Source organism: Oncorhynchus mykiss, chromosome 22, assembly GCF_057628025.1.
Source record: "Oncorhynchus mykiss isolate SJ-2025 chromosome 22, ASM5762802v1, whole genome shotgun sequence".
NCBI classification, from domain to species: Eukaryota; Metazoa; Chordata; class Actinopteri; order Salmoniformes; family Salmonidae; genus Oncorhynchus; species Oncorhynchus mykiss.
In genome coordinates this window covers 8,003,161-8,028,414 of record NC_143043.1, presented here as the reverse complement: position 1 = coordinate 8,028,414, position 25,254 = coordinate 8,003,161, and the positions used below count along the sequence as shown (strand labels likewise).

General features: G+C 40.2%; 1 protein-coding gene across 1 annotated transcript in view; it reads left to right on the top strand.

Annotated features, from left to right (window-relative positions):
* The first annotated feature begins 762 nt into the window (after positions 1 to 762).
* LOC110501282 (uncharacterized) overlaps positions 763 to 25,254 on the top strand; it is a 42,366-nt gene continuing 17,874 nt past the window's right edge. Inside the window, exons 1-2 of the mRNA XM_021578726.3 lie at positions 763 to 3,940; positions 4,786 to 4,887. Of these exons, the coding sequence (XP_021434401.3) occupies positions 1,046 to 3,940; positions 4,786 to 4,887 (2,997 nt within the window). The 5' untranslated portion in view covers positions 763 to 1,045. The remainder of the gene's footprint in view (positions 3,941 to 4,785; positions 4,888 to 25,254) is intronic.

The following is a 25,254-nucleotide window of genomic DNA, read 5'->3' as shown; positions in this document are numbered from 1 at the left end:
TGCAATCGTGGCTTTTTCCAAAGTCTCTTCTGCTGCCTATGTCACAAAGAAACAAAACAATCCCCATCAACAACAATGCCCCCTTATTGGTGGAAGAAAATATGACCATTTCATAAGTAAGCTGTCTTTGTCCTTACATCTCTTTCTCCCTCTTGCCCTTTCTTGTGATGTTGACTATTTTACACGTGGTCAACATGATTGAGAGCCACATGGTCGGTACACATGTTTTCTTTGCGCTATGTCCTTTCATGTTTACAAGCTCTCTGGTCAATAAACTATTGCAGTTCACCCTTAAAAGTAAATATTTCACTACAAATAAATCAATCCAGATGACACCATGAGTCAAAAAATATATAAAATAAAATCAGCACAAACTATAATGTATTATCAGACCACAGTCATTCTGTGTCAGTGTATTAAGGTGAATCACTTAACAGCATTCCCTGCTAAACAGGACATGATATCAGGCTATTCCAATTTTTGGGCAGATGACAAAGCTGGCCAAGACTCTATTGAACTTGGAAAACAACATGGCAGTTAGCTCACTACAGACAGATCAGGTGTTCAAGACTCTATTGAACACATTCTTGGGAAACAACATGGCAGTTAGCTCGCTATAGACAGATCAGGTGTTCAAGACGCTTCTCGTGTGTCAGTTTCAGATTTATGCCTTACTTCAGCTTTTTATAGTGATTTGATATTCCAGGAGTTATTTGTCACGTCTCTTGAAGCCCCAAAATAAAGTGCTAGGTCTCCTGGAAAGGGACCTGTGTGCTAGGCTCAGTGGGGTTGCTGCTGTCTCAGGCGGGCTGTGGACTCATTCAAGACCCCCAGCAGTGCAAGCCACTAGTACCACAGGAGCTGTCTGTGACCTGCCAGCCCTCTGGACTCTGTCACCTCCCTTGAGAAAACAACTCTCTCGCTCTATGCTTGGAAGAGTTTAAAACCTCTGAACACTACAAACCTATTTGGAGAAGGTCAGCTCCCTGTGTACCTAAAGAAGCACTCTGGTCAAAGCAAAGCCTTTGACACATCTGCCAAAAGCATGCCTGCTGAACACTGTGAGGTGTCAGAACTAATTGAAGCCATGGATTCAAGCGAGCCTTCTGAGCAATCTGCTGAACCCTGCATCATTGTGGACGAAAGAAAAAACTCTTTGGACTATACTGAACCCCAAAAGGTCAATGGACAAATGGATTCCTCTGTGCACAGTGCCGATCATTACAACATGAATGTAGAACATGCAGAGGAGAGTAAACCTTCTGTGCATTATAATAGGCATTCTGAGGGCTTTGAACAATGGATCAACCAGCCCTGTGAGGACTATCCAGCTCTTCACAAGCACACTAATCAGTGTACGTCTTCCGAGTTAAGTAAATCATTTGAAGAATGTACTCAACATTGTGAGTGCTTTGAGTTCAGCAAGTCCTCTGAACACTGTGCTAATGACTGTCTAGCTTCTGTATTTAGGCAACACTGCGAACATTGCACAGGACACTTTCAGTCATCTGAACAATGCAAGCCTTCTGATCAACACTGTATGTCCTTTGAGCCAAGCGAACCTGCTGAGAGCTCTGAGTTTTTTGAGCAATGTAAGATATATGACTTCATACCTGACATCTCTGAATCTACTAAATCAATCAGATCATTTGAGCACTGCACTGGTATTTGTGAGTATTCAGGAAAATACAATAATATTGAACATCCAACAGAATATAATGAGACTACAATGTCATATAATGATGATTTAAAGCCCGCTGAGCCTACAGTTCAACAAATTGAAATCTGTGGGCTTTTTGACTCTGAGTTTTGCACAACATTAGAACCTATACATTCTTCAGATTTGAACATGCCTTCTCAACGCTATGCTGAACAAGTTGATCCCAATGAAAGTAGACATGTCTCTAAAGTTTGTGAACCCACTGAGCAAACGTTGCTTGCTGAACAATGCAGTCATCTATCTGCTGAATATGATATACCCTCTGGGCACTGTGAACTGCAAAACAATCTCTATGAGCAAAGTGAGACAAGTGTACAGTGTGAACTGACTGAGCGATGTAATTCTTGTGAGAGCTATACCAGTGAACATCAAAGCATAAATAACAAATACTATGAGCCTAGCAATGCATTTTATTCTGAGGAAGACAAGTCTTCTGAGTGCTCATCCATAGAAACAAGTTATTTAGAATTTTGCATCGATGACAGTATAAATTCAGACCTATTTACTGATTCAGCTGAATCCTATGAAGCATTAGTGGAAGAAGGAGCACCAGACAAATCCAGGGATGATAAAGCTAAATTCTGTTCAGAGATATGGGGATCTTTTGACAATTGTCCAGATGCGGTAGAATGTGAGGAAAGCAAAGCTGATGAAGAAAAACCTCACTTGGATGCAGTTGTTGTTGAGGAATTCTTTGACTTATTCGATAAAAAGGATACTTATACCTTTTCTCAAAGGCGACCTTATACCTCCTGTTTTGAAGGGGGAGGGGTTCATGAGCAGATTTTTGAACAACTTAAACCTCAAGTGCCCATTATGAATGAGGAAGAAACACATATGCCCTGTGCCAAAAAAAGGCTTGAATCACTTGCTTTAGACGAGAAAATCAATGAGAATAAAGCTTTTAGTCAAGAAGAAGTTGATCAATCTTATGATACTTGTGCTGAGGACAGACCATTTAATGTAGACTGTGCTGATGATGAGGCATCAGCCTCTGGATCTTTTGCAGAGGAGGAAAGATGTGAATCTTGTTTTGAAGAAGCCTCAGCTAATGAAGTTGACGTTTACGAAGCTTTTGTAGCAGAAGACAATGCTATTAAGGCTGAGGCCCACAAGCCCTTTGTTGAGGAAGATTGCATTGCTGAAGATAAAGCTGGTGAGGTTCATGCCAATGGACCCTTAGTTGATGAGGACAACATGTACGAGCACAGTGCAGAGGAAGCTTCTCATGGATCCTCTGCTGGAGTGTCTTTTGTTGAAGATGATGAAACATGTGAGGGCCAAAATGATCAGACTTATGAACCATGCTTTGAAAAAGAGAAATATTTTGATGAAGAAGACCAGAAAATATGCATTGCAGAAGATGAATTATACAAGCCATATGCTAGAGACAAAGCTTATAGATCATATGAACTGTGTGATGAAGATTGCATCGCATATGGCTGTGAACATACACCACTTTCCATGGAAGGGGAAGCTTATGCACTCTGCGCTGAGGAGAAAGCCTGTGAACCAAGTGATGAAGAGCACCATGAATATGAAAGCAAAGCCAATGAATCTAGTGTTAATCAATTCTGTGATGAAGAAGACTCTGATGATACTTTTAATGAAGGAATTGATGACAGCACTCCTGAGACATATTTTAAAGATGGAGTGTGCACTGAGGAGGGAGAGCATGCTGCTCCATGTGCTGAGGAGAGTGAATGTCCTAACTCACTTGAGGTTATAACCAAAGACACTGTACTGTGCACTGAAGGAAGCAAACCAGCTATGCCTGATGGCATTGAATTCAATGGAGATCAAACTGATTCCTCTACAACCTCTTCGGAAGAGATAGATGAGCAAAACAAGTCATCTAAATTGTGTGAGGATCTGAACACACAATATATGTCTGAGGGCTGGGAGGAACACAATGTTGTCTCAGAGTACCTCCAAACCCCAGAGTCCGAGGACCTTTCAGAGCAGGTGTCTGAGAAAACAAGCCCCCCTTTTGATGGTGCTGAACACAGTAAAATCTCCATGGTCAGCGAGCCAGATGAACATCATGCCGAACAAACAGAGCCCGCTGAAAAAAGTGAGCTGGATGAGAAAACAGAGATGCATGAATTTTTTAAGATTGTGGCCTCTGAACAACCAAGTGAAGAGTCTGACGAGGAGCTGAATGACGATGAGTCTGAGGAGTCCTGTGAATGCGAGTACTGCGTTCCGCCTAGAGACCAGGTATTTCAAGGTTTTTGCACCTTTCTTTAAATCCATTTGAATAGCATGCACCTAATTTGATTAGAGCTCTGCTTTCACATTTCAAATGATACATGAACGTTTCAGGTGTTGCATCAAACTGAAATTTGACAGAGAAAATATGTGTGTTTGTCAATGTATTTGGCAAGTTTTTAAATTTTTTTTACGTATTGACCATTCAGTTTTAGCTTTGGCTGTGTTCGTGTTTGATAAAATTTGTGGCAACACAACTGAAAAAGAGGAGGATATGGCTAAACATAAGACTCTTATTCCTTGACACAGCAGGTGGTATTAATGTCAGCCTATAAAAGTTATGATATCCTGACCTGGTTATTTACTCTGCTGGGGCAAACAAATTTGTATTGCACAGTATTATAGGCTGCTTATTTGGTCATCACATTTCCTCTTGCTAGTATAGTCGGTATTGCCAACTTGATGAGGGAAGGGTTAGCTCATAGTCAGCCCACAGACCCATGATAGCCCACAGTCACATTGACATTAACTTTTTCCATCAACAGAACACCAGCTGTTTGGAAATTGCTGTCTTATGCCCCCCCCCCCCCCATGGACACATTCCTCTATAACTCATTTCTCTCAACCTCACAAGCAAACCTTTTATCAGTGTGTTTTCGCATTACAATTTCCTGAAGTAATGTTATCAGTTTAATTCATGACCCACATGCACACTTTTTAATGGTTTTTGCATCATGTCACAGTGGTTTTTTGATTTGCTTTAGAGCACAAACATTGCAAAATAATCTATTGCATCTATTAATTTGATGTCATCATTTGGCTCATTAACCTAACATTTACCTACTTGCTTTCAGGTCCCAGAAAAACCTTTGCTCCCTCAAATCAAGTCAAAAGACGCAGGGAAGATCTGTGTGGTGATTGATTTGGATGAAACATTAGTGCACAGTTCATTCAAGGTAAGCTGATGTGTGTGACCGGCTCTTTAAGGACAAATGCTAACGTACTAGAGTTGATTGTTTTCAACTCTCTCTTTTGTACTAATTAGTAAAGCAAAATGCAAATAATAATTTATTTGATATAACAGCATTGTTTTTATTCTATGTCCATATGAATATTAATTTCTTCAAAAAGGCTGCAAAAGAAAACATACTTTTAGGAGATCCTATATTCAAGGGATCACAAAACAATTTTTTTTGCCAAATTCAAGCAAGTTCTTCAGGGTCAGATCACTACTCTTGTTATGGCCATGGTTAAATAATACATTTCACCTTCAAGCGACCTTTTACGCCTAGTATTGAAATTATAGTCCATATCAAATAATGTGTGATTATGTCCCTTCGTGTTCACAACTTGCCTATACAAATTGAATGATTGTATCTGCTGTGATCAGATTTATTTGGAATGTTAATTGTTGTTAATGAATGTTTAACAAGTTGTTAAAGGCATAGTTTGGGATTTTGGCAATGAAGCTCTTTATCTTAACTTCCCCCAGGGCAGACACTGGTTGAATCAACGTTGTTTCCACTTCATTTCAATGAAATGACATTGAACCAACGTGAAATAGACATTGAATTGACGTCTGTGCCCAGTGGGTTGTGGATACTCTTTGTATGTCTCTGTGTGCAGTTTGAAGAAAGTTGCTAACTAGCATTAGCACAATTGCTAACTAGCAATAACTGTTCCTACAGACTTCCAGTCATTGCACTAATGCTAGTTAGCATTGGCTCACAAAACTACCTCTAACTTCCTTTGTACCGAACACAGAGACATAAAATTGTATCCACGAGTTTACCTGACACTGGGGAAGAAGATAAAGGGCTTTATTGCCACAATCTTGAACTCTCTCTTTCTGGTTGAGTGCACCATTAACCATTAGCAAGTCTTCTTTTCTATGCTACTCAGTAAATCCAGAATTGGCTGCGTAATGGGCATTATGTACTCTTGCCCACCACAGGTGGTTTTCAATCTAATCACAGTCTGTCCCAAAGGATGTCACCGGATAGGGCCACAGGTCTAAACTGTCAATGAAAGTGGCAGCATTTGATTGAAGGCGAGTCACAAGTTGTAGTGGTGCTGTTTTGAGTCACTTGTAGTTTTGATTAGGGTGTATATAATTGGATTGATGTTCAGTTCTGTAATGTCTGCTTGTCCAAATAAGTTATGGAGGGGAACTTATAGTAACTTAAAGATCTTGATTATTTGAAATACATATTTTATTTCCTATCCTCTGAGAGACATATGCCATATTCTAACTTAAGTTGGCTTGTTTTCTTTCATAATATGGCTGTTTTGATTTTAGAATAATGCTGTACATTTAGGTGATGTAAACCTACATTTTGATGCATGAAAACAATAAGTAAGTTCAACTTGGTTCAAAGTAAGCTAGAAAGGTCTAGTATAGAGTACCAGCAAAATAAATAGTGGGGTACGACGTACTAGTAAAACATAAACCTATCACAATAATTAATAATGAAATTAATAAAGAAAACGGTAGGATATTGAACTACTTATCTTTGCCACGTTTGAGTCACATGAAAAATTAGCGAATAGACATGAAAACGTGTGGAATACGCTCCAAAATGCGGTGTGGTTCTATGATAACACTAAAATGTTGCCATTGCAGAGATGAGTGGGCGAGATCGAGACGCACGTGGACAGCAGTGTATGCATCAATCAGGTTACAAGACATGTGTAGTCCTAATGAATGACAATCACCAAAGGACATTCATAACACGTTTTGGTGTTTTGTAAGTTAAGTCTCTACGCATTTCACTTTACTTGTTCATGTGACATTAAAACTTGAAACATTTATCAAATGGCACTGTATGGATGCCGGAATTGAAGTAGCCTAATGGTGGGAATAGTAACTGAAGTCTGGACTCTGACTGTAAAGCCTCACATGTAGCCTATTCTAATATTAACCCCTGCAGAATTAAGTGTCCCTCACAGTAAAATGATAGACCAAATGTCAATTTTGTCTCAGGAACAGGAGTGGAGAAGTATGAGGGAATGCAAATGCGTGCTTAGGGACCTGTTGTGTAGACTCAACGTGCAATTTCTTTGTGACATAAAAGCTGACAGTATTTCATTTTCAACCACATAAAGTTTGCATCCAAGATTAACTGAAATATTTTTTAGAAACATGTTGGATTGTTTTCACAGCTTTTAATTTCCATAAAACCAGTCAAACTGCTGTCATTTGGAAATATCCCCTGGTCCCTAAATGTCCTCGCTCCATGAGAGAAGATTGCTGATGATGTAATTCCTGTTCTAGAACTGAAATTATGTCAGTGTAACTAGCTAGCATGCTAACCTTAGCCAGCTCATGAAAGTTATGTGAGGACATTTCAGTTAAGATATTTAGGTGTTAGGTGAAAATAATTATTTACCAAAAAGACTATCAGCCTACTTGTCAAGAGATGAGTCTCAGCTAAACTGTGCTTATACGAGCTGTTGACATGTTGAGGGTTGACGTTTGTCTGACTCTTGTCGTTTGATAATTCCAGTGAAACCATGTTGGATTCCAGACGACATTAATATTGAACATGCACACGAACATGATCAAATAGCTATATTCTTTGTTCTCTCTATTCATTTCAGAAAGTGTTCATACCCCTTGACTTATTCCACATCTTTGTGGTGATTGGGTTTATTGATATACCACCCAAAGTGTAATTATTAACTTTACATTGCTAAAAGGTATATTCATTGTGTGCTTTTAGAATTGTTTTCCCATCTACCAATTGGTGCCCTTCTTTGCGAGGCATTGGTAAACCTTCCTGGTCTTTGTTGTTGAATCTGTGTTTGAAATTCACTGCTCGAGTGGGGTACCATACAGATAATTATATGTGTGGGTTACAGAGATGAGGTAGTTATTCAAAAATAATGTTGAACATTATAATTGCCCACAGAGTCCATGCAGCTGACTGACATAACATTTTTAGGCTTGTATACATGCTCTGGTAATATGGATAGCCTATTGAATGGTTTGAAGGGTGTATTGAAGCAATGGACAATTTAGTTTTGCATGCTTTTCTCATTAAGATAAATGGAATGGTTGAAAATTAGCAAACTCTGCACACCCGGGCCATGCAAAACGAATTTGCCTAAAACGTTAGTGGTCAAAACTATTCATCTTTGGGCGACGTGGGGAGCGGTTTCTAAAATGCATAATTTATAAAATGGTCATCTTTGTTTTATGCAGACTAGCTACAAAATAATTGAAATTTGACATATTAAAAAAGGGGAGGTGCAAAAACATTAGTAAAAACACTATTTTAATTTGCTACATGGCAAGGCGGCCAAGTGCAAGGTCGTCACTAGTTAACACAACCACAACGTCATAAACCCATTTTATTTCTACATTTTTCTATTCCTGAAATTTTCAACCTAACCTTAAACGCACTGCTAACCTTAACTTTAGACGAAAAAGCTCATTTTTGTTTTCGTGAATTTGTATGATCTAGCCAATTTTAACTTTGGTTTCAGCTAGATAAAACAGCTACAAAGTGTAGGCTACAGAGAAAAGCTGTTTGCCTCTCAGATGACTTGTGAATAGATAGAACTTTGCAGCAAGTGGTTCTGAATAATAAACATTGCCATTTTGGTGGGTGGTAACATTGAAATTAAACCGAACCTGAAACAAAATGTAACCTCATGGGAAAAGACACGTAAGAGTCACGGAAACATCTGAAGTCACACATTTGGATTTGGCAATATATCATACTTTGACTAAAATGATGCCTTATTGACTTACATTGTTGTGCAACATCATGGATAAGCTCTGGCCAGAGCCGGTCCTGACCTAAGCAAAATTCTGCTAAGGGGCCCTCTTACCTGACCCGGTCTAAGAATAAGTAGACCTATACAGAACAGAATGAGGTATAAACCAACAATATTTATTGAATAGAATACTTTCAATATAATCTTAAGATAAGTGAATATTAACATAAATAAGAAATTGTAGAAAATAATAAAATATAACACTGAGCTTTGGATCTGCTGCCTGGTAATTAGTCCAGTCCTCACAATATTATACATTTTAGCTTTGTCTATACAATGTAAACATAAGCATATAAGCTATGGCTGCAGCTATATGTCTTAAAATAGTCAAATAAAACCTTTACAGCTGTGCGATTAACTTTGGTTCCCTCTACAGCCTGGGCATTTTCAGCATCAGGATGGGCACCAGTCTATCTGGACTGTCTGGAAGAAATTGAGAAAGTATGTCACATAGTTAGTTAAGCAGTCATTTACACAAATTCACCTCTGCCATACAATGTGAAATGTTACTAAGTGTGTAAACATTTTAATGTTTGAATTAAATTCTTACCATCAAAATATTCCTCTACACTTTCTTGAGGCAAAATCATCAATGATATCATCATAGGACGTGTTTCCCCACACATAATTTATGTTCATGTAAAGAGCCTATCCAACTACCTCATCCCCATACTGTATTTATTTATTTATCTTGCTCCTTTGCACCCCAGTATCTCTACTTGCACATTCTACCATTCCAGTGTTTAATTGCTATATTGTAATTACTTCGCCACCATGGCCTATTTATTGCCTTACCTCCTTTATCCTACTTCATTTGCACATGCTGTATATAGACTTTTTCTACTGTATTATTGATTGTATGCTTGTTTATTCCATGTGTAACTCTGTGTTGTTGTATGTGTCAAACTCCTTTGCTTTATCTTGGCCAGGTCGCAGTTGCAAATGAGAACTTTTTCTCAACTAGCCTACCTGGTTAAATAAAGGTGAAATAAAGGTGAAAAAAAAAGGTGAAATAAAGGTGAAAAACATTTTAAAAAATGGAATGATGGCCAGATCACTCATACGTTACTGTGACATGGAAAACTTCAGGTAGCTTTAGATTAGCTTTAATTGACTGCAATTCTTAGGGATATCCAAAAGGGTAGGATAGAGTTCCTCCAGGTTTTTCTCACAGAGAAAGGAAAGCAGCTCAAAGGCAGTCATCTTATCTGATGGCAGATCAGGTAAATTCTGAATCTCGTGTGCCAGATCCATTCCACTGATGTCACTGTCATCTCTGAAGGTTAGAGTGTTTTCAACAGCCATGTGAGACTTTAAATATTCACTGGACATGGAGTGCTGCTGAAGTTCAGCAGCACTCCATTTTTGGTTTTCACCTTGTTGAGTGTTTCAAATCTCTCATCCATGGATGTCAAAGCAGAGTCGACCACAATGTTGAAGTAGTTGACTTCAAGGTTTTTCAGTGCATCAGTCACTGGTTCATCAGGAGCCTCATAGCTTAAGTGCCTCTAGCTGTTTTTCATTTTCTTCTCTTTCAGAACAGCCTTCACATTAATTTCTTCACAAATGCTTTTGACTGTAGTCTGGGCCTCAGAGCATCCAGTTTCCTGGTATGTAGTGAGGGAGGCCTTTGCATTTGAGATTAAATTAACTGCGATATCCAACTGCATTGAGGAGGATTGGACAAGCTTCTTTACTTTGTTTGTCATTGTCAGTATCTCACACCATACAACACAGCAAATCAAGAAACTGTAGGACCCAACTTCCTCTGCAAATGCTTGTGACTCCACTTTGGCCACAGGATTGTTGATCATCTGTCTGGCTTCCAACAATGCCTCCCGAACCTCAGAAGCCTGATACCTGATTGCATGAACACTTTGGAGCCTACTCTCCCATCTTGTGTTACTCCATGACTTCACAGTTATGTTCACGTGTTTCTTCAAAACACTCCATCTTTGTGTGCCAGCTGAAAAGAAGGTGAATAGCTTTCAAATCAAATCAAATCAAATCAAATTTTATTTGTCACATACACATGGTTAGCAGATGTTAATGCGAGTGTAGCGAAATGCTTGTGCTTCTAGTTCCGACAATGCAGTAATAACAAGTAATCTAACTAACAATTCCAAAACTACTCTCTTATACACAGTGTAAGGGGATAAAGAATATGTACATAAGGATATATGAATGAGTGATGGTACAGAGCACCACAGGCAAGATACAGTAGATGGTATCGAGTACAGTATATACATATGAGATGAGTATGTAAACAAAGTGGCATAGTTAAAGTGGCTAGTGATACATGTATTACATAAGAATACAGTCGATGATATAGAGTACAGTATATACGTATGCATATGAGATGAATAATGTAGGGTAAGTAACATTATATAAGGTAGCATTGTTTAAAGTGGCTAGTGATATATTTACATCATTTCCCATCAATTCCCATTATTAAAGTGGCTGGAGTTGAGTCAGTGTCAGTGTGTTGGCAGCAGCCACTCAATGTTAGTGGTGGCTGTTTAACAGTCTGATGGCCTTGAGATAGAAGCTGTTTTTCAGTCTCTCGGTCCCAGATTTGATGCACCTGTACTGACCTCGCCTTCTGGATGATAGCGGGGTGAACAGGCAGTGGCTCGGGTGGTTGATGTCCTTGATGATCTTTATGGCCTTCCTGTGACATCGGGTGGTGTAGGTGTCCTGGAGGGCAGGTAGTTTGCCCCCGGTGATGCGTTGTGCAGACCTCACTACCCTCTGGAGACCCTTACGGTTGAGGGCGGAGCAGTTGCCATACCAGGCGGTGATACAGCCCGACAGGATGCTCTCGATTGTGCATCTGTAGAAGTTTGTGAGTGCTTTTGGTGACAAGACAAATTTCTTCAGCCTCCTGAGGTTGAAGAGGCGCTGCTGCGCCTTCTTCACAATGCTGTCTGTGTGAGTGGACCAATTCAGTTTGTCTGTGATGTGTATGCCGAGGAACTTAAAACTTGCTACCCTCTCCACTACTGTTCCATCGATGTGGATAGGGGGGTGTTCCCTCTGCTGTTTCCTGAAGTCCACAATCATCTCCTTAGTTTTGTTGACGTTGAGTGTGAGGTTATTTTCCTCACACCACACTCCGAGGGCCCTCACCTCCTCCCTGTAGGCCGTCTCGTCGTTGTTGGTAATCAAGCCTACCACTGTTGTGTCGTCCGCAAACTTGATGATTGAGTTGGAGGCGTGCGTGGCCACGCAGTCGTGGGTGAACAGGGAGTACAGGAGAGGGCTCAGAACGCACCCTTGTGGGGCCCCAGTGTTGAGGATCAGCGGGGGGGAGATGTTGTTACCTACCCTCACCACCTGGGGGCGGCCCGTCAGGAAGTCCAGTACCCAGTTGCACAGGGCGGGGTCGAGACCCAGGGTCTCGAGCTTGATGACGAGCTTGGAGGGTACTATGGTGTTGAATGCCGAGCTGTAGTCGATGAACAGCATTCTCACATTGGTATTCCTCTTGTCCAGATGGGTTAGGGCAGTGTGCAGTGTGGTTGAGATTGCATCGTCTGTGGACCTATTTGGGCGGTAAGCAAATTGGAGTGGGTCTAGGGTGTCAGGTAGGGTGGAGGTGATATGGTCATTGACTAGTCTCTCAAAGCACTTCATGATGACGGAAGTGAGTGCTACGGGGCGGTAGTCGTTTAGCTCAGTTACCTTAGCTTTCTTGGGAACAGGAACAATGGTGGCCCTCTTGAAGCATGTGGGAACAGCAGACTGGTATAGGGATTGATTGAATATGTCCGTAAACACACCGGCCAGCTGGTCTGCGCATGCTCTGAGGGCGCGGCTGGGGATGCCGTCTGGGCCTGCAGCCTTGCGAGGGTTAACACGTTTAAATGTCTTACTCACCTCGGCTGCAGTGAAGGAGAGACCGCATGTTTTCGTTGCAGGCCGTGTCAGTGGCACTGTATTGTCCTCAAAGCGGGCAAAAAAGTGATTTAGTCTGCCTGGGAGCAGGACATCCTGGTCCGTGACTGGGCTGGATTTCTTCTTGTAGTCCATGATTGACTGTAGACCCTGCCACATGCCTCTTGTGTCTGAGCCGTTGAATTGAGATTCTACTTTGTCTCTGTACTGACGCTTAGCTTGTTTGATAGCCTTGCGGAGGGAATAGCTGCACTGTTTGTATTCGGTCATGTTACCAGACACCTTGCCCTGATTAAAAGCAGTGGTTCGCGCTTTCAGTTTCACGCGAATGCTGCCATCAATCCACGGTTTCTGGTTAGGGAATGTTTTAATCGTTGCTATGGGAACGACATCTTCAACGCACGTTCTAATGAACTCGCACACCGAATCAGCGTATTCGTCAATGTTGTTGTCTGACGCAATACGAAACATGTCCCAGTAAACGTGATGGAAGCAGTCTTGGAGTGTGGATTCAGCTTGGTCGGACCAGCGTTGGACAGACCTCAGCGTGGGAGCCTCTTGTTTTAGTTTCTGTCTGTAGGCAGGGATCAACAAAATGGAGTCGTGGTCAGCTTTTCCGAAAGGGGGGCGGGGCAGGGCCTTATATGCGTCGCGGAAGTTAGAGTAACAATGATCCAAGGTCTTTCCACCCCTGGTTGGGCAATCGATATGCTGATAAAATTTAGGGAGTCTTGTTTTCAGATTAGCTTTGTTAAAATCCCCAGCTACAATGAATGCAGCCTCCGGATAAATGGTTTCCAGTTTGCAAAGAGTCAAATAAAGTTCATTCAGTCGCGAAAAACATATTCTTGGTCGTACTGATGGTTAGTTGACGCTGATCTTATATTCAGTAGTTCTTCTCGACTGTATGTAATGAAACCTAAGATGACCTGGGGTACTAATGTAAGAAATAAGAAATGCACATGCCCAAAAAACACAACTGAATCTTTTGAAGATTTGGCAGCATATGCAATGACAAGCAGTGGTCACCAACCCTTTCTGAGTTAAGATCAAAAAGCAAGCTGAGATTTACTGCTCAGATTTTTTTTTTTTTTACATTAACCTGACACAAACAGTTTTGTAGGAATGAGGTTTGGGCAGCTGGCCTAATACATTATCACAGCATATTTGCTATATGATTGGCATGCCAATATTGTTAATCAGACCATATTGTATTTAAAAACTTGAGGTTTGATAACAAAATAGATCAGTTGGTTAAGCACTTGTGGAGCATGAATTGAAATAATTTGCTTTTTTATTTTACTGGCCTGATGGTACCTTCATCTGATGGTCAACAAGGTCAAATCACGACGTCAGTGATCAAGTCAAAAAGTCGGAGCTCTAAAAAGATGCCTGAGTTTCCGACTTGGAATTCCGACTTGGATGACCATTCAAAAGATTTTTCCCAACCCCCACTCACGGTCCCTGCTTTTTCCTTCCTTTCCTCTGGTGAGACTGACCAGAAAGAGGGGACAACGTCTTCAACCTAATGGCGAAACTCGAGTCGCACCGCATCTGCCTCATGCACAAATTCATGTTGTTCCTATGAACAGAGAAAGTTACATATTCCTTAATATTAAAATCAACACGACGAGCTGCTAATGATAACAAAACTCAGGGCTATCGATACATGGCTACTCATTCATTTTAGCTGAGCCCAAGCAGAAGTACGGAGAAGCACATTTTGTAATACTGTTGAATGAAAACCGTGACAGTGCTGAATATAAACTCACTCATAAAAACAGCAGCTCTTTGCTGTATTCGTTGACAGTCTCTCTGTGGTCATGGTTTTAAAAGTTATTCAATCTTACGTAGGTTAGTAGCCTATTAAACTTGGCTGTAGCCAGGGTCATGGAAGCTCTGTAGCCACTGTGATTTAAGCTAACCGATTGGGCAGCGCAGTAGGTACACTCAATTCAGTCAGAAATTTGCCGGTCCCACGGGTAGGTGGAGTTTGTCTCATGGGAACACGTTGCTTAGCTGGTGCGCAGGATTTTTGAATCAAGTGCACCTACTGGCAACAGTTCAAGATGATTTGAAAAAAGGAGCGCAAGCCTTTATCGTTCGTTGGCTTTTATACAGAAATATTTGGTGATTGACTAGGAATGCCTTGAAGATCAACCAGACGATAGCTATCGACTGGTTGGTGACCACTGGTTTAGTGTACAGTGGGGCAAAAAAGTAGTTATTCAGTCATCAATTGTGCAAGTTCTCCCACTTAAAAAGATGAGAGAGGCCTGTAATGTTCATCATATGTACACTTCAACTATGACAGACAAAATGAGAAAAAAAATACAGAAAATCACATTGTAGGATTTTTAATGAATTTATTTGCAAATTATGGTGGAAAATAAGTATTTGGTCAATAACAAAAGTTTATATCAATACTTTGTTATATAACCTTTGTTGGCAATGACAGAGGTCAAACGTTTTCTGTAAGTCTTCACAAGGTTTTCACACACTGTTGCTGGTATTTTGGTCCATTCCTCCATGCAGATCTCCTCTAGAGCAGTGATGTTTTGGGGCTGTTGCTGGGCAACACGGACTTTCAACTCCCTCCAAAGGTTTTCTATGGGTTTGGCCACTCCAAGACCTTGAAATGCTTCTTACGAAGCCACTCCTTCGTTGCCCGGGTGGTGTGTTTGGGATCATTGTCATACTGAAAGACCCAGCCACGTTTCATCTTCAATGCCCTTGCTGATGGAAGGAGGTTTTCACTCAAAATCTCACGATACATGGCCCCATTCATTCTTTCCTTTACATGGATCAGTTGTCCTGGTCCCTTTGCAGAAAAACAGCCCCAAAGCATGATGTTTCCACCCCCATGCTTCACAGTAGATATGGTGTTCTTTGGATGCAACTCAGCATTCTTTGTCCTCCAAACACGACGAGTTGAGTTTTTACCAAAAAGTTATATTTTGGTTTCATCTGACCATATGACATTTTCCCAATCTTCTTCTGGATCATCCAAATGCTCTCTAGCAAACTTCAGACGGGCCTGGACATGTACTGTACTTAAGCAGGGGGACAAGTCTGGCACTGCAGGATTTGAGTCCCTGGCGGAGTAGTGTGTTACTGATGGTAGGCTTTGTTACTTTGCTCCCAGCTCTCTGCAGGTCATTCACTAGGTTTTTGCTCACCGTTCTTGTGATCATTTTGACTCCATAGTGGAGTTTGGAATGTGACTGTTTGAGGTTGTGGACAGGTGTCTTTTGTACTGATAAGAAGTTCAAACAGGTGCCATTAATACAGGTAACGAGTGGAGAACAGAGGAGCCTCTTAAAGAAGAAGTTACAGGTCTGTGAGAGCCAGAAATCTTGTGTGTTTGTAGGTGACCAAATACTTATTTTCCACCATAATTTGCAAATAAATTCATTAAAATTCCTACAATGTGATTTGTAGCTATTGCTTCCAGAAGCTCAGTCACTCATTCTGTGTGCACTTCCCAAGGTAATGAGCATGTGTCTCTTTAATCTTAAATTTTGCTGAGATGACTTTCCATAACGGGGTCAGATTTTGCCAGTAATTGAACCTCTTTTAGGATGTTTCCAATATCTGGTTGGAAGAATTTGTCTGATGAACACCTGAATGCTAGGTTTATTTCAACCAGAGACTGAATGATACTTATTAAACATGTAAGGACATCCAGGGTAAAAAAAAACATGCCCTGTTAAGAACTCTTTTTATTCTTTCAATTTTTTTTATATATATTGACTTTCAGTGTTTCAAATGTTTCTTTCATCCTCCAAAATGGTAATTTGTATGTGGTCAAGAGTCTGTCCCTGACTTAGGCGCAGATCAAGTTCTCTCCACTTAATCATGTTGTCTGTGTGTTCAGGACTACCCTCATAGTGTTTCAGAATGGCGTTGACATTTGACCAGTCATTCACGCCTTCCTTTATTATTTTGTAGTATTTTGTAGCAAAGAGCTTACAGCAACAAAAAAAACACAGCCTATGAAAGCCAGCTCCTGGTAATATTTTCCCATTTGACACCTGTCTCTGTAATAAGCCTGAATGGAAACCTCTTTTAGACTTGTCTTTAGGGTAAGAAAATTCCAGTCCTGGTTTGAATGGACCTTTGCACAAACTCAGTCCTCATAAAGTATTTTAAGACTGGGGGGGAGGCAATCTGCTGGGTAACTTGGTAGAGCAGCAACTGTTCGATTAGGGTGAGCTGCTTGTATCTGATGCTGGCTGTACACTTCTGGTTGTGTTAGTACTGGCTGAGGCTGTCTGTACTTCACCTGGGTTTGTGTTAGTACTTGCTGAAAACAGCTGTATTGCGTCTGTGTTAGTATTTGCTGAAGCCAGCTGTATTGGGTCTGTGTTAGTACTGGCTGAGGCTAGATGTGGGTCAACTGAGTCTGTGCTTGTACTGGCTGATGATCCAGCAACTCCTCTACTGACAAACTTAAGCATAGCACCTGTAAATTATAGATAACAATACTATTATTAATTTTATCAGCTGCATCAGGCCCATTTAAACTGTCTCGCCCAGATTTCATTTTATACATTTTCAAATATAAAATACTATTTATACTATGGCTTGGCCGAATACTTGATGGTTATTATTTACTGAGAGATGTGCATCCATATTGCCCAGCATGCCCAGCTAATCAACATGTTAAATTCAATCAATAGTCAATGTCAATCCATTACTTTCCATCTTGTATTAGTCCAGAGTTGTAACAAAACCTTGACTGAGAGACTAGATAATCATTGTCTTGCGCCTATGAGGAGTGCTATCACGCCCATATATTGTCTGGACTGGTCCCCACAGAGGTTGCTGCTGGAAAGCTCGAGATTTATATCAGGCACGCGCATATGAACGTATGTTCTCGAGCGACACGGTTATCTTTTCCGAGCTGCAGTTTAAAAACACTGTTGCCCGTTGGTGTTTATCAAACGTAATAAATAGTTGTATTTCACTCTCACCTTTGTCAGGCACAGTAAAAAAAAACAGCCCTGGAAGTGGCTGGCAAACAAGCAAGACACAGACGGACCAAGGGATGCACTGCCCAGCTAGGTTAGCAACACTAGAACCGCCTTGCCTTTCAGCCTTTAAGTACCCACTAGAGAACATTGCCAGGCGTTCACTTTAGCATATGCAAGCGATGCATATCACCCCGCAAGGTGCAGCACTTAATAAATAGTGCATAAACTACAACATTATAAAGGGTCAATTCCAAGAAGAAATATTAGTGGAAATACAGTATTTCAAAAAATAATAATACAACAATAGCTAATTTTTTAGATAGAGTAAATTATATATTTTTATAATTCTACAAAAACTGGCCTGTAGCGGTTTTCCTTAAAGTTGATAAAATTGTAACCCCACTTTTGAGAAAATTACCCTTGAATTTTTGGTACACCAGCTCCTTGTCTACACCCTTTCAACATTGTTCACACACTCTTAAGCCTTAGCCCCACCCATCTCTTTAAGGGTTCACATATGAGGCCATGTGGTAAACACATGCTATGTCAAATAAAATCTAAGTTTATTTGTCACATGCACAGGATACAGAAGGTGTATCCTTGTCCAAATTGATGGGTAGGAAATGCTATAACCACCCCCCAGCCACATCTAGCTAAGTGGATTGGTCACTATTGTCTTGACATGTACACATGTTCATGAAATACAATAGATGGCCATAATCACCCCCAGACACACCTGGCTAATTTGATGGGTCATGTAGTAATCCGTCTGAAGCGGAGTCTTTTGTTTAGACATGTAGCTCCGACTACTACCAATGCAAACATTTTCATAGCTGTAGTATGAATCTGCAGGGAGCTAAAGCTATCCAAATAGTAGGTTCAATGTTAGCTAGCTAACATTAGGCTATAAATGAAAATTGTTTTCTGATTCAAATATTACTGTACACAGATCATACATCGCATAGCACTAGGGAGCAAGCAAGCTAACATTTGTTAGCTAACTAACAGTACCCTTTAACTAAAAACAACTTTCTGACCAAATTTGAAACTTATATCTGAAAATGTAGCTAGACTCTTACCCGTATACATGGATGAACGCTTCACGGCAGACTGGAACCATTTAACTTTGTTTTGTTTATAGTTACATCTTGTTTTGGCCAGAGTTGTGTCAATTCACTCCGATTCACAATGACCGTGGCGTGTGCAGAAAGTAGCCCATCACTTTTGTAGCCCATCACTTTTGCCAACTGATCTATCGATAGCGCCTGCTGAATTTAGGGCATTAATTTTGTTGAAAAAAGCAGCAAAACTTTTGTAGTTCTCAATGGCTAATGTTATATCTTTCAAAAATGGTATGGAAGAAAGGACTGTCAACACATACTGAACAGCTCACGTTATAAACAGAAGCATGCTACATGGCAGACCATTATCTCAGCCAATCATGTCTAGCGGGAAGGTTCCTGACTTTTTCCATGGCTAACCCAACTAGGCTCATCATTTAATAATTTCATTCATATTTATGGTTGGAATACAAGGTTGTTATTAAAGCAAACGAAACTTCACATGTTCAGGAAAGCATTTCTTCCTTTAAATAAAAAAATGTATGTTTACGTTCAAATGCCGCTCCTGTGAGTAGTGGCGTCAGGCATACACCTCGTTTCCTGAAACGAGTTACATATAGGCATAACACAAACTCATGATTACACTATTGTTCTTGTAAATTCCATCAACCTCATCATTCAGTTAGGACTCATTTAAATTTGATTGTGATGTAACTTGCACAATTATTGCCCATTCCATCCATTTGTTATTCATTCAGTGGGCTGGCATTGTTTGCTTCGCTGCATAGAGTCAAGGATATGTTTTGCATCCTTCTAAAGGCCTACTGCAACATGTAGCATGTTCTGGTTTCCTTGACAATAAATGTGATTAGTAATAGAGATATTGTAAATAAAACATAACAGCTTATTTTTACAAAGAAAAAATGTTAATGAGAATGATCAACCCCAAGAGGCGCAATCAAGTTATTTGCTGCTGAATAAAAGGCACAACACAAACTCATCATTACACTATCGTCTTTCTAAATTAAATCAACCTCTTCACCCTCATCATTCTGTTAAGCCTAATATAAATATAATTTTGAAGTAAGGTGCACAATTATCACCCATTCATACATGTGTCATTCATTCAGTGAGAAGAGAGAGACGTATTAGCGCCTGGCTGGGTATCAACGTCCTACAAGACATTGTCTTGGCGGGGTAAGTTAAGAATCGGTATGAAAAAGGCTCTAAATACTTGTGATTTCAAAATTCTGACACATGAGTAGTGTAAAATACAAACCTTTAGGAGAAGTCAGGGAAGGAGCAGGACATAGCTTTTTTTTGTCCGAATTTTGTAAAATGTACAAAATCAAATGGCGGTTCTAGTGTTATTTCACAGCGATTTAGATGGTACAATGATTCTCTACACACTGAGTACTGGTTTTACAGTGCCTTGCGAAAGTATTCATCCGCCCTGGAGCTTTTCCAATTTTGTTGCATGGCCTATGGCAGTTCTAGTGTTATTTCACAATGGTTTAGGTGGTACAATGATTCTCTACACTCTGAGTACTGGTTTTACAGTGCCCTGCGAAGGTATTCATCCGCCTTGGAGTTTTTCCTATTTCGTTGCATTACAACCTAGAATTTAAATTGATTTTTATTTGGATTTCATGTAATGGATATACACAAAATAGTCAAAATTGGTGAAGTGAAATTGCAAAAAATAAGTTGTTTAAAAAAATTCACGAAGCCCTTAAATTAGATCTGGTGCAACCAATTACCTTCAGAAGTCACATCATTTGTTAAATGAAGTCCACCTGTGTGCAATCTAAGTATCACATGATCTGTTACATGATCTCAGTATATACAGTATACACTTGTTCTGAAAGGCCACAGAGTCTGCAACACCACTAAGTAAGGGAAATCCACCATGAAGACCAAGGAGCTCTCCACACAGGTCAGGGACAAAGTTGTGGAGAAGTACAGATCAGGGTTGGGTTATAAAAAAAGATCTGAAACTTTGAACATCCCATGGAGCACCATTAAATCCATTATTAAACAACAAACCTGCCGAGAGAGGGCCGTCCACCAAAACTCACGGACCAGGCAAGGAGGGAATTATTCAGAGAGGCAACAAAGAGACCAAAGATAACCCTGAAGGAGCTGCAAAGCTCCACAGAGGAGAAAAAAATAAGCAAACAAGTTTGGTGTTCGCCAAAAGGCATGTGGGAGATTCCCCAAACATATGGAAGAAGGTACTCAGATGAGACTAAAATTGAGCTTTTAGGCCATCAAGGAAAACCCAACACCTCTCATCACAGTGAAGCATGGTGGTGGCAGCATCATGCTGTGGGGTGTTTTTCTTTGGCAGGGTCTGGGAAACTGGTCAGAATGGAAGGAATGATGGATGGTGCTAAATACAGGGAAATTCTTGAGGGAAACCTGTTTCAGTCTTCAAGATTTGAGACTGGGACAGAGGTTCACCTTCCAACAGGACAATGACCCTAAGCATACTGCTAAAGCAACACTTGAGTGGTTTAAGGGGAAACATTTAAATGGTTTGGAAGGTGCCTAGTCAAAGCCCAGACCTCAATCCAATTGAGAATCTGTTGTATATATAAAAACATTAACAAAAATATTACATTTTCCACTAACTAAATAATCTGATTGTTATATCCATAACTTGTTTTATTCTAAGCCAATCAAATGTTTTATTATGTTATTGACATATATGTGTAATTTCCCACTAGTGGCCAATTTCAAAGCTGCAAAAAAAAAACTGTTGAGGTAACCCTTAGATACACATATTTTTCTGACAACTGTTGTAACTTTTCAGATAAGTGATCATACTTTATGTAAAATTAAGAGACTCATGTGCTGATATATGCACATGATGGCATATTTCATGAGCATTCATGACAATTTTTTGCCAATTCAAATGTTTTTTTTTTTCCCATGCTTGTATTCGTGCCTGCATGTCACAATCACACAGTAACAACATAACTTGGCGAACTACAACAAGATAGTAGATTTCAGATTTCAATATGACAACAGCCAGTGAAAGTACAGGGCGCCAAATTCAAAACAACAGAAATCTCATAATTCAAATTCCTCAAACATACATGTATCTTATACCGTTTTTTAAGGTAATGTTGTTAATCCCACCACAGTGTCCGATTTCAAATATGCTTTACAGTGAAAGCACCACAAATGATCATGTTAGGTCACCACCAAGCCAAAGAAAAGAGTCACAAAAAGCACAAATAGAGATGAAATGAATCACTAACATTTGATGATCTTCATCAGATGACATTTATAGGACTTCATGTTACACAATACATGTGTGTTTTATTTGATGAAGTTTATATAAAAAAATCTGAGTTTACATTGGCACGTTACGTTCACTAGTTCCAAAAACATCCCAAAATATTGCAGAGAACCACATCATTGTACAGAAATACTCATTATAAATGTCAATGAAAATTAAAGTGTTAGACATGGAAATATAGATATACCTCTCCTTAATGCAACCGCTGTGTAAGATTTCAAAAAAACTTTACGGAAAAAGCAAACCATGCAATAATCTGAGACGGCGCTCAGAAAACAAATAAAATCTTCCGCCATGTTGGAGTCAACAAAAATCAGAAATTACATTATAAATATTCCCTTACCTTTGATGGTCTTCATCAGAATGCACTCCCAGGAATCGCAGTTCCACAATAAATGCTTGATATGTTCCATAATGTCCATTATTTATGTCCAAGTAGCTACTTTTGTTAGCATGTTAGGTACACATATCCAAGCGCTCGTGCAGGCCATGCATAACTTCGGACAAAAACTTTAAAAAGTTATATTACAGGTTTTAGAAACATATCAAACTAAGTATAGAATTTTTATCTTTAGGATGTTTCTATCATAAATCTTCAGTTCCACCTGGAGAATTCCTTTATGATGTGAAATGCGCATGACCAGGAAATGGCTCTCTGCCAGTAACTTGACTCATTCAGCTCTTATTCAGCCCCACAACACAGCAGTAGAAGCCTCATTCAAGTTTCTAAGGACGGTTGACATCTAGTGGAATCCCTAGGAAGTGCAACTTCATCAATATCCCACTGTGAAATCAATAGGGCCTGGGTTGAAAATCGACCAACCTCAGATTTCTCACTTCCTGTTTGGATTTCTTCTCAGGTTTTTGTCGGCCATGTGAATTCTGTTATACTCACAGACATCATTCAAAAAGTTTTAGAAACTTCAGAGTGCTTTCTATCCAATACTAATAATAATATGCATATATTAGCAACTGGGAATGGGTAGCAGGCCGTTTACTCTGGGCACCTTTCATCCAAGCTACTCAATACTGCCCCTGCAGCTCTAAGGAGAATGCATTTTGTCTTATTTTACTGTTAAATTAACCTTGCGTTGTTTTACACAGAAGCCATTTTTGTAAATTTGACATTTATCTCAGGTGGGCCTAAACGGTATAGTAGCACAAAAAGCATTACCTCAATACGACAGACAATTATAATAAAGCAATATTGTAGAAAAATTATCTCAATACTAACTTTGCATAATATTGTGATATATACTGTATATTGATACAACCAAATCATTGGTTTCCAAATATTTTATTAGTAGACTTTGCTATTCTGTTTTTTTTTTTACCATGAATCACTGTTGTTCCAATTAAGCCCAGTATGCTCCTATTAAGCCCGGTTTGCATTGAGACACATGGGGATATGCTGATATCCGTGTGATGATATCTGTAATATTCAATAAACATGAGCATATATATGTTTTTTGTTCAGATTTAAGTTAATTAAAACACACAACTACAGTTATAATGGCACCGGTGGAAACGGCTGCCATTTTACGGGGTTCCAACCAATTGTACTGCTTTGTGTGTTTTTTTTTACATTGTTTGTCATTTATTTTGTAAATAATGTTTCTGCCACTATCTCTCATGACTGAAAATAGCATCTGGATATCAGAACAGCGATTACTCACCTCGAACTGGACAAAGATTTTTTATTTAACGAGTCGGACACAAAGGATTTACTACAGATACCGGATGAGGCTGTCCTTTGCATGAAGAATAGACGCCAATACAGGGAACACAGGTCCGGGTGCCTTGTGCGTATTCGTCGGCGAGTGGATAACACGTCTCTACCATCCGTCTTATTGGCCAACGTGCAATCATTGGAGAATAAACTGGATGACCTCTGTTCAAGACTCTCCTAACAACGAGACATTAAAACTGTAAAAGCACTAAAAGATGTTTCACTGAGTTGTGGCTGAACGACGACATGGATAAGATACAGTTGGCTGGGTTTTCAGTGCATCGGCAAGACAGAACAGCTGCTACTGGTAAGACAAGGTCTGACGTCTGTGTATATTTGTCAGTAACAGTGCACAAAATCTAATATTAAGGAAGGCCATAAGCAAACAAGAAAATGCTCATCCAGAGGCAGCACTCCTAGTGGCCGTGGACTTTAACGGAGCAAACTTAAATTCATTTTACCTCATTTCTACCAGCATGTTACATGTGCAACCAGAGAGGAAAACATCTTTAGACTTCCTTTACTCCACACACAGAGACACATACAAAGCTCTCCCTCGCCCTCTATTTGTCAAATCTGACTATAAATACATCCTGCTGGATTCCTACTTACAACAAAAACTAAAGCAGGAAGTATCAGTGACTCGCTCAATATGGAAGTGGTCAGATGACACAGATGCTAATCTACTGGACTGTTTTGCTAGCACAGACTGGAATATTTTCCGGGACTCATCAGATGGCCTTGAGGAGTATACCACATCAGTCACCACCTTCATCAATAAGGGCATCGATGACGTTGTCCCCACAGTGACTGTACGTACATACCCAAACCAGGAGCCATGGATTACATGCAACATCCGCACTGAGCTAAAGGGTAGAGCTGCCGCTTTCAAGGAGTGGGACTCTAAACCGGATGCTTATAAGAAATCCCGCTATGAACTCAGGTGAACCATCGATCAGGAAAATGTGAATACAGGACTAACATTGAATATTACTACACCGGCTCCGACGCACGTTGGATGTGGCAGCGCTTGGAAACTATTACGGACTACAAAGGAAAGCTCAGCCATGAGCTGCCCAGTGACACGAGCCTACCAGACAAGCTAAATTACTTCTATGCACACTTCAAGGCAAACAACACTGAAGCATACTTGAGAGCACCAGCTGTTCCGGACAACTGTGTGATCACCGATGTAGCCGATGTGAGTAAGACCTTTAAACAGGTAAACATTCACAAAGCCGCAGGGCCAGAGGGATTACCAGGATGTGTACTCCGAGCATGTGCTAACCAACTGGCAAGGGTCTTCACTGACATTTAAAACCTCTCCCTGACCGAGTCTGTAATACCTACATGTTTCAAGCAGACCACCATAGTCCCTGTGCCCAAGAACATCAAGGTAACCTGCCTAAATGACTACCGACCGGTAGCACTCATGTCTGTAGCCATGGTGCTTTGAAAGGCTTGTCATGGCTCACATCAACCTCATCATCCCAGAAACCCTAGGCCCACTCCAATTTGCATACCGCCTCAACATATTGAAATATGACGCTCCCTTTCCCACCTGGACTAAA